Source organism: Hyla sarda, chromosome 13 (assembly GCF_029499605.1).
Source record: "Hyla sarda isolate aHylSar1 chromosome 13, aHylSar1.hap1, whole genome shotgun sequence".
Taxonomy (NCBI): domain Eukaryota; kingdom Metazoa; phylum Chordata; class Amphibia; order Anura; family Hylidae; genus Hyla; species Hyla sarda.
The window spans coordinates 1,077,069-1,095,545 of record NC_079201.1 but is presented as its reverse complement, the minus strand read 5'-3'; the positions used below and the strand labels follow the sequence as shown (position 1 = coordinate 1,095,545).

General features: G+C 39.9%; 1 protein-coding gene and 1 long non-coding RNA gene across 2 annotated transcripts in view; one reads left to right on the top strand and one right to left on the bottom strand.

Annotated features, from left to right (window-relative positions):
• Positions 1–10,478, top strand: part of LOC130297758 (uncharacterized) — a 127,985-nt gene extending 117,507 nt beyond the window's left edge. Inside the window, exon 3 of the long non-coding RNA XR_008849677.1 lies at positions 9,301–10,478. This is a non-coding gene — a long non-coding RNA (uncharacterized LOC130297758). The remainder of the gene's footprint in view (positions 1–9,300) is intronic.
• A 6,183-nt stretch (positions 10,479–16,661) lies between these two features.
• Positions 16,662–18,477, bottom strand: part of LOC130297752 (myosin-1B) — a 33,669-nt gene continuing 31,853 nt past the window's right edge. The window contains exons 37-38 of the mRNA XM_056550609.1: positions 17,991–18,086; positions 16,662–16,835 (exon numbers count right to left, since the gene is read on the bottom strand). Of these exons, the coding sequence (XP_056406584.1) occupies positions 16,683–16,835; positions 17,991–18,086 (249 nt within the window). The 3' untranslated portion in view covers positions 16,662–16,682. The remainder of the gene's footprint in view (positions 16,836–17,990; positions 18,087–18,477) is intronic.

The following is an 18,477-nucleotide window of genomic DNA, read 5'->3' as shown; positions in this document are numbered from 1 at the left end:
TCATATATCATATCATAGTATTTGATCTATTGACATCTGAGAAAATGCATAGGGGTCAAGAACAGAAATTAAAAATATTTCCCGGGAAGCAGGCGATCCCCACAGGAAAGATGCGTTCATTGGTGGCCACTTCATATAAAGGTCGTCTACATCATAAAGTCTATGGACAGTTTTGCTGATCATAGAGCAAGTGTGATATATATATATATATATATATATATATATAGATATAGATATATATATCCGTTTTATGTCTTTCAATTTTTTTCACAAATATTCTTTATGTAAAGTGAATAACAAAGTTTCCCATTTATTAGTAGCAATGACTTCATCTACTCACCTCTTGATCTTCTTTAAGATGTTAAAATTCAGAGCAAGAAAATAAAGCTAGAAAAAATAAAAAAATAACAACGAGATGTTATATTTCAATTGGGCTCCAACCTGTGGCCCCTCCAGCTGTTGCAAAACCAAGACTCCCAGTTAAGCTACAGGTTAGAGATGAGGGGTCTACACTCATTAATGCTGAATGATTAGGAACGTCTTGTTCTCAGCCAAGACTCTCGGGACCAGACTTATTACTGAAATATCAAATCAACAAATCCACTAACGCCATGAGCTAAAATTTAGGCAACGCTAAAAGCCATATAACTGTCCCATTAAATATTAGTATTACCAAAATCAAGGCATTCAAGTATTTTGCAGCACATGGATGTAATGCTTCTATCCAACCCTAGAGGCGATGCAGGAAGGATCGATAAAAGGCCCATACACGGGAGAGTACTGTTGGACAGACCCTATGATGTCAGTGGGACCTGCTGACTAGACATATGGAGGACTGAGCATTTGGAATTTCATCACCCAACTCTTTTGTTGGAAATCAGCTGCCGACAGAGGTGTCAAAAAGCGGCTTATACCCGTTTTTAGGAGGAATATTTGCTAACAGCTATCGAAGGTACATGGCCATCTTTAGGAAGATGGATAGTAATCTCTGATAAGATGCTGCACCTGAATGCCAACCTTGGATTAGTGACTTTACAGAAAAATCCCTTCCCCAAAAAATGTTTCCAAAAATGTCCTCCCATTCTCCCACACAGGCCCTAGAATTATGGCTGGGACTTGCCTCCATCACCAGCAAGCTTACTTCAGAACTATACACTACAACATGGTGGACATTTTATTTAAGTCCAGCATTGGTGTCCTATCCATTCAGCAGCAGTACGATGGCCAGTAAGTTCACTGCACGTGTCCAATTCATCAGAAGAGGGTTCGTGCATGGAACTCACTGGGCCTTGGCACTCTCCGCACTCTCCGCACCGATCTATGCAGCACAAGCGGGAGACCAATGCCGAACTTACACCTTCATAGGTTCTAAACAGATATTGCAGAGGACCTAGAGGCTTCATAAAGGTCAATCAGAAATTCAAAAAGTTTGTCAATTTGTCTTAAAACGGGGCTCCATGTGAGCAGCTTATTGCTGGTACTGAGATTTTACCTTCTTGTGTATTCATTCAAAAATAAAGTGTTCTGAAAAAATCTAAAATACTTCCACAAATGGCGAAGTCTTCAAAAAAACTAACAAAAAACACAGCTCCGGGAAGTTTTCTAACAATCCAGGTAGATTTCCACAGGGGGCAGTATGGTGCAGAGAGCTTACCTCTAGATGCAGTCAGTGAAGGATGGGGGCAGCCTGCATCCACACGACTTTTATACACCCACCATTTCTAGTCCAGCTCTATATTTGGTCAATCATTCTCGACCACAGCTGTAAAAATGTGTTGAGGTTGTGATTCCTGTCAGTTCGGGCACCGTACAAGAAACTTGGCTGGAAGCCTGCCCTGAGCCATGTGGAGAAATCATTAATAGAGAGGGTGAGAGGTCCACCTAGTGTAAGTTACAGCTCCGCAAACAGACACTGAGACAGAAGCCGACAGGATGGGACCGAAACACAACGGTAATAGCATCAATACACAGTACTGCCCAGAACTAACCGCAAGCAGCAATGTAATGGATAGGACATTGTATGGAGATAGGGATAGATAGAGATAGATAGATAGATAGAGATAGCTAGAGATAGATAGATAGATATGAGATAGATAGATGATAGATAGATATAAGATAGATAGATATTAGATAGATAGATAGATATGAGATAGATATTAGATAGATATGAGATAGATAGATAGATATTAGATAGATAGATATGAGATAGATAGATATTAGATAGATAGATATGAGATAGATAGATATTAGATAGATAGATAGATATTAGATCGATATGAGATAGATAGATAGATAGATAGATAGATATAGATAGATAGATATTAGATAGATAGATATGAGATAGATAGATATTAGATAGATATGAGATAGATATTAGATAGATAGATATGAGATAGATAGATAGATAGATATGAGATAGATATTAGATAGATAGATAGATATGAGTTAGATAGATAGATATGAGATAGATAGATATGATATAGATATGAGATAGATGGATAGATATGAGATAGATAGATGGATAGATATGAGATAGATAGATATGATATAGAAATGAGATAGATAGGTAGGTAGATATGAGATAGATAGATAGATAGATAGATATGAGAGAGATAGATAGATAGATATGAGATAGATAGATATGAGATAGATAGATAGATAGATAGATAGATATGGGATAGATAGGTAGATATGAGATAGATATGAGATAGATAGATAGATAGATAGATATGAGAGATAGATATGGGATTGATAGATAGATAGATATGAGAGATAGATATGGGATAGATAGATAGATATGAGATAGATAGATAGATAGATAGATATGAGATAGATAGATAGATAGATAGATAGATAGATATGAGATAGATAGATAGATATGAGATAGATAGAGATAGACAGATATGACATGGATTTATATAGACTGATTGATAGATAGATATAAGATCATATAAGATAGATAGATAAATAAATAAATAGATATGAGATAGATAGATATGAGATAGATAGATAGATAGATAGATATGGGATAGATAGATAGATAGATAGATATGAGATAGATAGATATGAGATAGATAGATATGAGATAGATAGATAGATAGATATGAGATAGATAGATATGAGATAGATAGATAGATAGATATGAGATAGATAGATATGAGATAGATAGATAGATATGAGATAGATAGATGGATATGAGATAGATAGATATGAGATAGATATATAGATAGATAGATATGAGATAGATAGATATGAGATAGATAGATATGAGATAGATAGATGGATATGAGATAGATATGAGATAGATAGAGATAGACAGATATGACATAGATTTATATAGACTGATTGATAGATATAAGATCATATAGATTTATATAAGATAGATAGATAAATAAATAGATATGAGATAGATAGATAGATATGAATGGTAGATGTGGGAGCTGAATATAGAATAGATATTTGTGGTCCTATATTGACAACCAAGTAAAGAATCATGTTATACTTTAAGTGATACAGAAATTATATTGGAAGATTTTAAAACATTTTATTTTACTATAAATAATCTTTAATTGCTTAGCTGTAATATGTTATGTAGGAGCATGGTGTAGCAGCGCGGCACCTATTAGTTTTTCATATATGTAGGACACGGCATCTGTCATGCCTTCATATATGTAGGGGCGCAGTATCTGTCATGCCTTCATATATGTAGGGGCGCGGTATCTGTCATGCCTTCATATATGTAGGGGCGCGGTATCTGTCATGCCTTCATATATGTAGGGGCGCGGTATCTGTCATGCCTTCATATATGTAGGGGCGCGGTATCTGTCATGCCTTCATATATGTAGGGGCGCGGTATCTGTCATGCCTTCATATATGTAGGGGCACGGTATCTGTCATGCCTTCATATATGTAGGGGCGCGGTATCTGTCATGTCTTCATATATGTAGGGGCGCGGTATCTGTCATGCCTTCATATATGTAGGGGCGCGGTATCTGTCATGCCTTCATATATGTAGGGGCACGGTATCTGTCATGCCTTCATATATGTAGGGGCGCGGTATCTGTCATGCCTTCATATATGTAGGGGCGCGGTATCTGTCATGCCTTCATATATGTAGGGGCGCAGTATCTGTCATGCCTTCATATATGTAGGGGCGCGGTATCTGTCATGCCTTCATATATGTTGGGGCGCGGTATCTGTCATGCCTTCATATATGTAGGGGCGCGGCACCTGTTATCTCTTCATACATGTAGGAACGCAACACCTGTCATCCCTTTATATATGTAGGAGTGCAGCAAATGTTATCTCTTCATATATGTAGGAGTGCAGCAACTGTTATCTCTTCATATATGTAGGAGTGCAGCAACTGTTATCTCTTCATATATGTAGGAGTGCAGCAACTGTTATCTCTTCATATATGTAGGAGTGCAGCAACTGTTATCTCTTCATATATGTAGGAGTGCAGCAACTGTTATCTCTTCATATATGTAGGAGTGCAGCAACTGTTATCTCTTCATATATGTAGGAGTGCAGCAACTGTTATCTCTTCATATATGTAGGAGTGCAGCAACTGTTATCTCTGTATATATGTAGGAGTGCAGCAACTGTTATCTCTTCATATATGTAGGAGTGCAGCAACTGTTATCTCTGTATATATGTAGGAGTGCAGCACCTGTTATCTCTTCATATATGTAGGAGTGCAGCACCTGTTATCTCTTCATATATGTAGGAGTGCAGCAACTGTTATCTCTGTATATATGTAGGAGTGCAGCAACTGTTATCTCTTCATATATGTAGGAGTGCAGCAACTGTTATCTCTTCATATATGTAGGAGTGCAGCAACTGTTATCTCTGTATATATGTAGGAGTGCAGCAACTGTTATCTCTGTATATATGTAGGAGTGCAGCAACTGTTATCTCTTCATATATGTAGGAGTGCAGCAACTGTTATCTCTTCATATATGTAGGAGTGTGCCACCTGTTATCCCTTCATATATGTAGGAGCACGGCACCGGTCATCTCTTCATATATGTAGGGGCGCGGCACCTGTTTTCTCTTCATATATGTAGGAGTGCAGTATCTGTCATCTCTTCATATATGTAGGGGCGCGGCACCTGTTATCTCTTCATATATGTAGGAACGCGGCACCTGTTATCTCTTCATATATGTAGGAGTGCAGCACCTGTTATCCCTTCATATATGTAGGAGTGCAGCACCTGTTATCTCTGTATATATGTAGGAGTGCAGCACCTGTTATCCCTTCATATATGTAGGAGTGCAGCACCTGTTATCTCTGTATATATGTAGGAGTGCAGCAACTGTTATCTCTGTATATATGTAGGAGTGCAGCAACTGTTATCTCTTCATATATGTAGGAGTGCAGCAACTGTTATCTCTTCATATATGTAGGAGTGCAGCAACTGTTATCTCTTCATATATGTAGGAGCACAGCACCTGTTATCTCTTCATATATGTAGGAACGCGGCACCTGTTATCTCTTCATATATGTAGGAGTGCAGCACCTGTTATCTCTTCATATATGTAGGAGTGCAGCACCTGTCATCCCTTCATATATGTAGGAGTGCAGCACCTGTTATCTCTTCATATATGTAGGGGCGCGGCACCTGTCATCCCTTCATATATGTAGGAGTGCAGCACCTGTCATCCCTTCATATATGTAGGAGTGCAGCACCTGTTATCTCTTCATATATGTAGGAACGCGGCACCTGTTATCTCTTCATATATGTAGGAACGCGGCACCTGTTATCTCTTCATATATGTAGGAGTGCAGCATCTGTCATCCCTTCATATATGTAGGAGCACGGCACCTGTCATCCCTTCATATATGTAGGAGTGCAGCACCTGTTATCTCTTCATATATGTAGGAACGCGGCACCTGTTATCCCTTCATATATGTAGGAGCATGTGGCCTGTCATCCCTTTATATATGTAGGAGTGCAGCACCTATTATCTCTTCATATATGTAGGAGTGCAGCACCTGTTATCTCTTCATATATGTAGGAGTGCAGCAACTGTTATCTCTTCATATATGTAGGAGCACGGCACCTGTCATCCCTTAATATATGTAGGAGCACGGCACCTGTCATCCCTTCATATATGTAGGAGTGCAGCATCTGTCATCCCTTCAAATATGTAGGAGTGCAGCAACTATTATCTCTTCATATATGTAGGAGCATGTCTCCTGTCATCCCTTCATATATGTAGGAGTGCAGCACCTGTTATCTCTTCATATATGTAGGAGCACGGCACCTGTCATCCCTTCATATATGTAGGAGTGCAGCATCTGTCATCCCTTCATATATGTAGGAGCATGGCACCTGTCATCCCTTCATATATGTAGGAGCACGGCACCTGTCATCCCTTCATATATGTAGGAACACGGCACCTGTCATCCCTTCATATATGTAGGAGTGCAGCACCTGTTATCTCTTCATATATGTAGGAGCATGTCGCCTGTCATCCCTTCATATATGTAGGAGCACGGCACCTGTCATCTCTTCATATATGTAGGAGTGCAGCACCTGTTATCTCTTCATATATGTAGGAGTGCAGCACCTGTCATCTCTTCATATATGTAGGAGCAATTTGCCTGTCATCCCTTCATATATGTAGGAGCACGGCACCTGTCATCTCTTCATATATGTAGGAGTGCAGCACCTGTTATCTCTTCATATATGTAGGAGTGCAGCACCTGTTATCTCTTCATATATGTAGGAGTGCAGCACCTGTCATCTCTTCATATATGTAGGAACACGGCACCTGTCATCCCTTCATATATGTAAGAGTGCAGCACCTGTTATCTCTTCATATATGTAGGAGTGCAGCAACTGTTATCTCTTCATATATGTAGGAGTGCAGCAACTGTTATCTCTGTATATATGTAGGAGTGCAGCACCTGTTATCTCTTCATATATGTAGGAGTGCAGCACCTGTTATCTCTTCATATATGTAGGAGTGCAGCACCTGTTATCTCTTCATATATGTAGGAACACGGCACCTGTCATCCCTTCATATATGTAAGAGTGCAGCACCTGTTATCTCTTCATATATGTAGGAGTGCAGCAACTGTTATCTCTTCATATATGTAGGAGTGCAGCAACTGTTATCTCTGTATATATGTAGGAGTGCAGCACCTGTTATCTCTTCATATATGTAGGAGTGCAGCACCTGTTATCCCTTCATATATGTAGGAGTGCAGCATCTGTTATCTCTTCATATATGTAGGAGTGCAGCACCTGTCATCCCATCATATATGTAGGAGCACAATGCCTGTTATCTCTTCATATATGTAAGAGCACGGCACCTGTCATCCCTTCATATATGTAGGAACACGGCACCTGTCATCTCTTCATATATGTAGGAACACGGCACCTGTCATCTCTTCATATATGTAGGAACACGGCACCTGTCATCTCTTCATATATGTAGGAGTGCAGCACCTGTTATCTCTTCATATATGTAGGAGCATGTCGCCTGTCATCCCTTCATATATGTAGGAGCACGGCACCTGTCATCCCTTCATATATGTAGGAACACGGCACCTGTCATCTCTTCATATATGTAGGAACACGGCACCTGTCATCTCTTCATATATGTAGGAACATGGCACCTGTCATCTCTTCATATATGTAGGAGTGCAGCACCTGTTATCTCTTCATATATGTAGGAGCATGTCGCCTGTCATCCCTTCATATATGTAGGAGCATGTCGCCTGTCATCCCTTCATATATGTAGGAGCACGGCACCTGTCATCTCTTCATATATGTAGGAGTGCAGCACCTGTTATCCCTTCATATATGTAGGAGCACGGCACCTGTCATCCCTTCATATATGTAGGAGCACGGCACCTGTCATCCCTTCATATATGTAGGAGCAATTTGCCTGTCATCCCTTCATATCTGTAGGAGCACAATGCCTGTTATCTCCTCTTATATGTAAGAGTGCGGCACCTGTCATCCCTTCATATATGTAGGAGTGCAGCACCTGTCATCCCTTCATATATGTAGGAGCACAATGCCTGTCATCCCTTCATATATGTAGGAGCACGGCACCTGTCATCCCTTCATATATGTAGGAGCACGGCACCTGTCATCCCTTCATATATGTAGGAGCACGGCACCTGTCATCCCTTCATATATGTAGGAGCACGGCACCTGTCATCCCTTCATATATGTAGGAGCACAATGCCTGTCATCCCTTCATATATGTAGGAGCACAATGCCTGTCATCCCTTCATATATGTAGGAGCACGGCACCTGTCATCCCTTCATATATGTAGGAGCACGGCACCTGTCATCCCTTCATATATGTAGGAGCACGGCACCTGTCATCCCTTCATATTTGTAGGAGCACAATGCCTGTCATCCCTTCATATATGTAGGAGCACAATGCCTGTTATCTCCTCTTATATGTAAGAGTGCGGCATCTGTCATCCCTTCATATATGTAGGAGCACGGCACCTGTCATCCCTTCATATATGTAGGAGCACAATGCCTGTTATCTCCTCTTATATGTAAGAGTGCGGCACCTGTTATCTCTTCTTACAGTCAGGATACTTGTAAAGCTTTATTGTGGAGCTATAGTATGGCAGCACCAGAACCATTTCTATCTACATAATTTTTCTGCAGAAGATTGTGGATTTTCTTTATGATTGTTCTAAGGGGTTGTCACAACCTGGACCCCTCACAGTATACAGCTGTAACATTGGAAGGGAAGGGGGGGGGGGTATTTCCCATACTGTCTGGCTCCTCCTTGTAATATTCAGAAGCTACTATGCCATTCATTGGATGTTCCCGCAAACAGAATGTATCACCTGTCTATAGAATAGATGACAAGTGTCTAATGTTTGACCCTCACCAATCATGGGAATTGGGTGGGGGTAAGGCTTGTGTACTGTTGCCTCATTCACCTCTTTAGGACTGTAGCTATCTTTGTTAGCCCCATAGAGTTTATTGGAGAAGAAGCTCACATGCCCAACCAACTCTTTATTTCAACAGGTGATCATGGGACCCCCATTCTAATGATTGGTGGGGATTGCAGCGGTGTTGCCCTAAATATCAGGAACTTATATCAAATCCTGTGGACAGCTGGTAAACATACAGTAACCCCCCCCCCCCCTACATTGAAGTGTCCTACACTTATCTGTAACCAAGAAGGAGCCAGAATCAGAATACCGAATTCTATTTCCAGATCTTTTCATTTTCAACCTCCTGAACATGAATTTAATGTAAAACATTCAACCAGGCTTCCCCTTTAAGTATGTTTCTTTTTTTTCCCTAGAAACCACAAACAGAACTTGGCTCAAGTGACTGTGTACCGTCGCATGAAGTATCCGAACACAAGTCCAAGCCGTCTGTGAAATCAGTGGTATCTAACATGTGAAGAAAAAATGGAAAGCCCCAGCTATTAGAAACACTATAAAACATAACCTAGACGGCATATCACTGAATAACACTATAAAACATATCCTAGATGGCAGATCACTGAAAAACACTATAAAACATACCCTAGACAGCATATCACTGAAAAACACTATAAAACATACCCTAGACAGCATATCACTGAAAGACACTATAAAACATACCCTAGACGGCATATCATTGAAAAACACTATAAAACATATCCTAGATGGCAGATCACTGAAAAACACTATAAAACATACCCTAGACAGCATATCACTGAAAAACACTATAAAACATACCCTAGACGGCATATCACTGAATAACACTATAAAACATATCCTAGATGGCAGATCACTGAAAAACACTATAAAACATACCCTAGACAGCATATCACTGAAAAACACTATAAAACATACCCTAGTAGGCATATTACTGAAAACACTATAAAACATACCCTAGAAGGCATATCACTGAAAAACACTATAAAACATACCCTAGTAGGCATATTACTGAAAACACTATAAAACATACCCTAGTAGGCATATTATTGAAAACACTATAAAACATAACCTAGACGGCATATCACTGAATAACACTATAAAACATATCCTAGATGGCAGATCACTGAAAAACACTATAAAACATATCCTAGAAAGGCATATCACTGAAAAACACTATAAAACATACCCTAGACAGCATATCACTGAAAGACACTATAAAATATACCCCAGAAGGCATATCACTGAAAAACACTATAAAACATACCCTAGATGGCATATCATTGAAAAACACTATAAAACTTACCCTAGAAGGCAGATCACTGAAAAACACTATAAAATATTCCCTAGATATTAAACACAGTAAAACAAAACCTCCACCCGCCGCCTTTATACCTAATACTAACATAAAGCGTGAAACAAGTATAATATCCATAAACTTGTCCCTCCAGGGAAGATATGTCAGAATCACCCGACATTTCATCCCCCTCCCCAATGAAATATAGAATAATGATTCCTAAGCTGTTGTACTATTGTGATATCCTTCTATGTATCAGCTCTGACATTGCTTCTAAATAAATGATTGTTTTCTTTGGATTAATGTTCTCGTTCTTGTCATTTGGTGGAGTGAATGGTTGTGTTGTGTGACGCTGTGAAGTCGAACTGAGAGACGATTTTGTATTATAACCTTATTCAATCAAGTCTGAGATATCTTCATGATTTTGGTTTGATTTCTTTTTTTTCTTGTTTGTTTTTTCATATATATTTGCTTTAACGTCAGGATAAGTTATTTTTCTGTCCGTTACTTATTTAGGTTGACGTCCCCACAGGTCCCAATGGTGTCCTCCTGTATTTTTGTATTGAGGTTGAGGGTTAAGATGTTAGAGCAGACCTCTGATACATGATAAGGAGCAGATGGCTTCGCTATATCTCAGTGACATCTACTTATAGTAAAATATTTAACACTCCAGATCTGGTAATAAAATATTCCTTGACCTAATGGAAGCTGACACAGGAGCCAGAAGGACAAATTATAAGGCAGTGAACTCACTGTGGTATTTGAGGAGCAGGTATCTGAGACTCATTGCAGGCTCCTCGGAAGAGAGTGTTTTATTTGAATAAATACTTCTTCGTGATGCATTACAGATAATATGAAGGAAACATGAGGTCTTATAGCATCAGGGTCTAACTATCTGTCTCTTGCTGATATAAATGGCCTCTAATGATGAAGGCTAAGATGTTGTCAGAAGACATTCCACTCTTTTTGGACCTGGTCATTCTTCTCTTAGTATGCTCCTCATGTACCACTACTACTGTTATGAGCTTTAAAGCATTAAGTCAAGTTTATTGCTCTTAATTCTATATCTGTTTTGCGTTTTAACCTTCATATAAATCCTAAAAACTCCTCCAACTCACAACCTTCTGATAACTCTATTACATCTCATCTACTTTCTTAACTCTTCACAACCTTGTTATAAATCTTAGCTCTCATACCGCCCCAACCTTCTTAACTCCCCGTATCTTATCAGCCTTCTTATAAATCTTAGCTCTCATACCTCCCCAACCTTCTTAACTCCCCGTATCTTATCAGCCTTCTTATAAATCTTAGCTCTCATACCTCCCCAACCTTCTTAACTCCCCGTATCTTATCAACCTTCTTATAAATCTTAACACCCACACCATCCCAATTTCCTCATTTCCACCATATCTCCTTACCTTCCTATAAATGTTCACCATATCTCCTAAACCTTCTTGGTTCTGCCATATCTCCTTCAATTTCCTATAAATCTTTACCAAAGCTCCACAGCATCTTAGATGGGACCCGGCGTCTCTCAAATCTTATACATAACCCCAACCAAATGTGAATATCTCCTGTATTTCCTCAACCACATTCAAGTCTTAAGACGTACAGTTCTTCTTTTTTTTTAAAACACATTTTATTGGGTATTTCCAAATATATAACAATACAGGAAGAAAAGCAAGAGAAATGACAAAAGTCAACAAAAATAACAAAGGGGCATCAAAGTACAATCGACATCTTTGTGATCCATTCAAACCCAATAGGTGGGGTGCAATAATATGGTTAGGGCAAGAGTTGTAAGGCTCCCAGCGTTCCACCTACCGTTCCCAAACAGTACCATTCAGTGGAGCTGAAAGGCCTCACAATGTCTGCAATTTCACTGGTCGTGTAATGAGATATAATAAAATCCTTCCATTTATCAAAGAACTTCTCCGTGTGAGTATTTTTTAATCTTTCTGTATCAATTCTATCTATGCCACACAATGTCTTGAGTTGTGTATACAGTTCTTCTTGAACCACCTGTAATACAACATCTCCTAGACCTACTCAACTCTGAAGGTCTACTGTACTTTCTCAACCTTCTTGTACATCGCAAAGTTTACTGTACACTCAAGATCTCTTCTTGTACTTCGGCAGATTTCCTCTATATTTCATGGATTTCTTCGACCATCATATACATTTCAGTGTTCTCACACTTTCCATACATCCTTCGCAACACTATATGTCTATCCACTTTTCCCTCACTTACATCCTAATATGTCCCATATCTGCCCAAATATCTTAAAGGGGTATTCCAGGATTTTTTTTAATTTGACTATGCTACAGGGGCTGTAAAGTTAGTGTAGTCCATAATATAGTGTCTGTACCTGTGTGTGACAATTTTCTCACAATTCTTCTGTGATTCTCACCCCATTATTTATTTTTAACAGCATACAAAATGACTGTTGTCTCAGATTTTTCCAAGGTTGCAGTGTGGCCGAGACCTGACATCACTAGTCAGCTGATTACAGGGAGCCTGTCTGCTTCAATGGGTGGAGGGATCAATCTTCAACTAATGCAACAGCTGTAGGCCCCCTGATTGAAAACCACAGGTCTTTTGAATGGATGCAGCTCATTTATGTTTCAATGGGTGGGGTGGCTGATGTGTGGGAGGGAGGAAAATGGAATTATGGGATTTGTAGTCAAAAAAAGAAAAGTCAAACAGATAATACCAGTTCTCAAAAAGCCAGCCACAGTGGTATGTAATCTCACAACATAGCCATTTATCCCCAAGACAAGCGCAGATCCTTCCTAAGCATGTCCATTACTGTCTGCCAGGTACGTACTAAAATCACCTTATGGTGGAGAACCCCTTTAAAGGTGTTGTCGGTCCTCTACAATTAACGGAATAATAAGCTAAATCTCTGAGATAAAAAAATACAAGTGATCTCTATTACTGAGATCTATTTCTGTAATGATTTTGCTTATTTATTAATAATCACTTCTATAATGTGTGGTAAACTCATAATAATGCTCTAGGCTTAAAGGGGTTCTCCAGCATAAGGTGATTTTAGTATGTACCTGGCAGATAGTAATGGACATGCTTAGGAAGGATCTGCGCTTGTCTTGGCTATGTTGTGAGATTACATAACACTGTGGCTAGCTTTTTGTGAACTGGTATTTCCTGTTTGAGTTTTCTTTTTTTGACTACAAATCCCACAAATCCGTTTTCCTCCCTCCCACACATCAGCCACCCCACCCATTGAAACATAAATTAGCTGCATCCATTCAAAAGACCTGTGTTTTTCAATCAGGGTGCCTACAGCTGTTACATTAGTTGCAGATTGATCTCTCTCCCACCAAGCGATCGCTCCACCGCTCCCTGTCATCAGCTGACTAGTGAGTCAGGTCTCGGCCGCATTGCAACCTGGGAAAAATCTGAGACATCAGTCATTTTGTATGCTGGTAAAAATAAATATTGGGGTGAAAATCACAGAAGAATTGTGAGAAAACCATCACACACAGGTACAGACACTATATTATGTACTACACTAACTTTACAGCCTATTGGGGTGAAAATCACAGAAGAATTGTGAGAAAACCATCACACACAGGTACAGACACTATATTATGGACTACACTAACTTTACAGCCCCTTTAACATAGTTACATTTAAAAAAAAATCCTGGAATATCCCTTTAAGCATATTCCTATAAGTGTTTTAGCCAAACAATTGTAATTATGTTCAGATTTATGGCCACCAACAGGCCCGTCCACTTCCTGCAAATAACTGAGCCCAGTCACCCAGATAGAGATAGATACTTTTTAGCACTGAGGAAGAACATTAACAAAATGTCTCAATGTAAAAGTGATCAGGTTGAAAGCTTTTCTCTTTATTTCTAATTTTCTCTTAGTTTGGTAAATCTGAAATTCTACTCATTTATTTCCTCATTCATGTTTAGTTGCTCTGTTGCCCATATAGAATAGAACTTATAACAATCAAGACCTGGTCGTAAAGAGTCCTCTATGTTTTTTCTGGCTGGTGGTTTCCAACTGTCTATCAGGAAGTAATCATAACATAAATACAATGACCACCATTGCCCCCCTTTGGTCTGTATGGAGGACACATCATCATGTTCTGACGTTCACAGAGGACTGGCGGGGAAACTCTTTGGACTCTCCGAGAAACCTAAAACATTTACTATTTTTGCATTTTGTGACTGTATTTAAAAATCAGAAAACCAGTGTTGAAAACCCATTTTTTTACTAGTGATGAGCAGCAGGGGCCATATTCAAATTCGCAATATTTCGCAAATATATTGACGAATATTCACCCTATGTTCGCGAAATTGGCATATTCACTATGTTCATTCACTTTTTTTTTTAAAGTGAAAATTGTAATGAAATTCGTATAGTGCGCATGCACGATTATTTAGTGAAGGGATGGGAAACTTTACTATTGGTTGCTAGGGATGTTGCTAACCTCTGACAACTGTATTTGCATCCTTCTCATTGGCCCACAAGCTAAAAGAAGGGAGGGATCAGTGTCCTTTGGAAGTGCTGATATTTGCGAATATTTGCATATTTGCATATATGAAATATTCACGCTCCACACCGACTCACACACTAAATAATATTGTAGCCTTCTTTGGACCATAAGCTGGAAGCAGGGAGGGGATGATTACTTTTTTTTTTTTACACAATACACATCATTGTTGTGAACGAATATTCGTCTTTACGAATATATAGCCCTTTGTTCCAAATATTCGTGAAATCGCGAAGTGCCGATATTCACGGTAAAAATTTGCATTTCGAATATTTGCGCTCAACACTATTTTATACATCCTGCAAGAGTTAAAATAGGAGGGGGGGGGGGATATGTTCAGGTCTTCATCTCTTAGCCAGAGTGAAGAGAGTCTACGAATAGTATCTCTCACTCTTGAGGACTCATCCTGTTACACTGCAACTGCACTGTGTAATGCTTTAGTTTTCCCGTGGTGGTGCTGCAGGGAAAACGAATACACAATGTGCAGTCTCTCCATAACATACTGCTGATCTGCCTATATTCATGGGGGACCAACATACTGCTGATCTGCCTATATTCATGGGGGACCAACATACTGCTGACCTGCCTATATTCATGGGGGACCAACATACTGCTGATCTGTCTATTTTCATGGGGGACCAACATACTGCTCATCTGTCTATTTTCATGGGGGACCAACATACTGCTGATCTGTCTATTTTCATGGGGGACCAACATACTGCTGACCTGCTTATATTCATGGGGGACCAACATACTGCTGACCTGCCTATATTCATGGGGGACCAACATACTGCTGACCTGCCTATTTTCATGGGAGACAAACATACTGCTGATCTGTCTATTTTCATGGGAGACCAACATACTGCTGACCTGCCTATATTCATGGGGGACCAACATACTGCTGACCTGCCTATATTCATGGGGGACCAACATACTGCTGATCTGTCTATTTTCATGGGAGACCAACATACTGCTGACCTGCCTATATTCATGGGGGACCAACATACTGCTGACCTGCCTATATTCATGGGGGACCAACATACTGCTGATCTGTCTATTTTCATGGGAGACCAACATACTGCTGACCTGCCTATATTCATGGGGGACCAACATACTGCTGACCTGCCTATTTTCACTGGAGACCAACATACTGCTGATCTGTCTATTTTCATGGGGGACCAACATACTGCTGATCTGTCTATTTTCATGGGGGACCAACATACTGCTGACCTGCCTATTTTCATGGGGGACCAACATACTGCTGATCTGTCTATTTTCATGGGGGGACCAACATACTGCTGACCTGCCTATATTCATGGGGGACCAACATACGGCTGATCTGTCTATTTTCATGGGGGACCAACATACTGCTGATCTGTCTATTTTCATGGGGGACCAACATACTGCTGACCTGCCTATTTTCATGGGGGACCAACATACTGCTGATCTGTCTATTTTCATGGGGGGGACCAACATACTGCTGACCTGCCTATATTCATGGGGGACCAACATACGGCTGATCTGTCTATTTTCATGGGGGGACCAACATACTGCTGATCTGTCTATTTTCATGGGGGACCAACATACTGCTGATCTGTCTATTTTCATGGGGGACCAACATACTGCTGATCTGTCTAATTTCATGGGGGACCAACATACGGCTGATCTGTCTATTTTCATGGGGGACCAACATACTGCTGATCTGCCTATTTTCATGGGAGCCTTCTAACAAGGATTTGTCCAAAGCAAAGAAGTTATTTAGCAATCACCAGTTCCAACAAACAACCCTTATATAAGAGAGTGTACAAAAAACTGAGAATACACAATTGCGTTCTTGCACAGGTCTATATTTTATTTATAGCTTAGAAATGTAAGACAACATAAAATTAGGGAAGATTTCACATTATGTGCCTCTCTTCATTCACCTTGTGGCTCAGTTACTCTTCGCTCTTGGTGATCTTGGTGACTTCCCTTGTTTTAGCCCGAAGCTTGTTCACCTGAGACTCGGCAATATCAGCGCGCTCTTCTGCTTCCTCCAGTTCGTGCTGCACTTTACGGTATTTGGACAGGTTGACATTGGATTGCTCTTCCTAGAATTTTGGTAAATGAGAAATAAAGGAAAGTAGGAATAATAGTCGGATTCCCTTCTGGTACTTCCTAACACTGATATGTAGCGCACTCTGTGAACAATGTAGGGATGGCATCACAGCTATATAACTTCTGGGCCCCGATGCAAAATATGAAATGGCCCCCATGTTGCAATTATAATGCTGGTCTCTAATGGGGCAGATGTGCTTTGGGGCCCCCTTAGTCACCAGGGCCCTGGTGCGAATGCAACATCTTAACCCCCTATAGCTACGCCCCTGGTCATACGTACAGTTTGCACCTATGTTTTATTTATATATTTTACATATTATCTGGTCCTCATTAAGAAAATCCGGCTGGTGTTAGGAGCCTAAAGGCAATGCTTCCTGGGAAAAAAGTATGCAAATTAGTTTTAGGAAGTAGGAAGAAAAGAGTCTCTCTTTTGGCATTGGGGATTTTTCTTAAATGCGCAACATAATAGAATATAATTTGGACATTTTTGTAAAAGTGGTGAGAACAATTATGTTTATGTGGTTTTATTTTTTTAAATACTTTTATGGGTTTATGTATAATTTTTTTATTTATTTTAACTTTGTTAATTATTACTCAGATTGTACAATTGTATTGCAGTATACTGCAATCTAATTTCTTCACAATCTGGTTTCTTCATTAGTACAAGAAGCAGGAACCTTCTCTAGGCCAAATGCTGCCATCTTACCTGCTCAACATCGCACAATCCCACAGCAGGGTCCACATCAGAGGAAATGGGGGTTGTCACCCACTTACTTACAGCATGGATAATATGGCTGCTGTTAGCGGAAACATCTCAGGGTTAAGAAGCCAACATTCGAGTTATCTTCATACCTGCCCATTAATGCCTGAGCCTGCTTCATACAACCTTTTGTAAATGATAGGGTTCAAGGACCTTTATGCAGGACCAGGGATATCCGCTATTAATGGGTGAGAGAGCTTTGATGCAGCTTTTGAGGTGGGGGTGGGGGGGATACTGGTTTTACTAGAGGATATCCAGCTGGTGCATAGCTTCTTTTAACTGGTAACAAGTAGGATCAGGACAAAAGCCAAAATGCTTCTTCTCTTCCACTGTTCTATGAGTTGTGAGTTTTTGTACAAGTCAAATGTGGATCACAAATTCAACTTACGATCTCCTCGGTCTGCCTCTTGTAGGCCTTGACTTTTATCTGAAGTTTGTCTACCAGGTCCTGAAGTCTCATAACATTCTTCTTGTCTTCTTCAGACTTTGTAAATAAACAGGAGGAAAGGCAGGTCAATCAAAGTTTATCAGAAGCCAAAGCCATTTTGATACGTTATGTGTCTGGTTTACAGGTGTTTTTACTATCCTAATCTTTCCTTCATTATGTCCTCTGGTGAAAACACCATCTCGGCCATCCAATAACGCACTGATGATTCCATTCTCTCGGCCATTTGCTCTGGATTGCACTGTTACTTAACCCTTCAGAGCTTAATTATTCTGACAACTGCCTCATCATATATGATAAACACTGCCTGACTACTGTACTGGCACCATATGGCATAGGTTCCTTTGTGGTCTGACACCCCCTACCGCTAATGTTATTCAGAGAATTTCCACTAAACCAGAACTGGGGCCAACAAAATAACCTCGTCCAT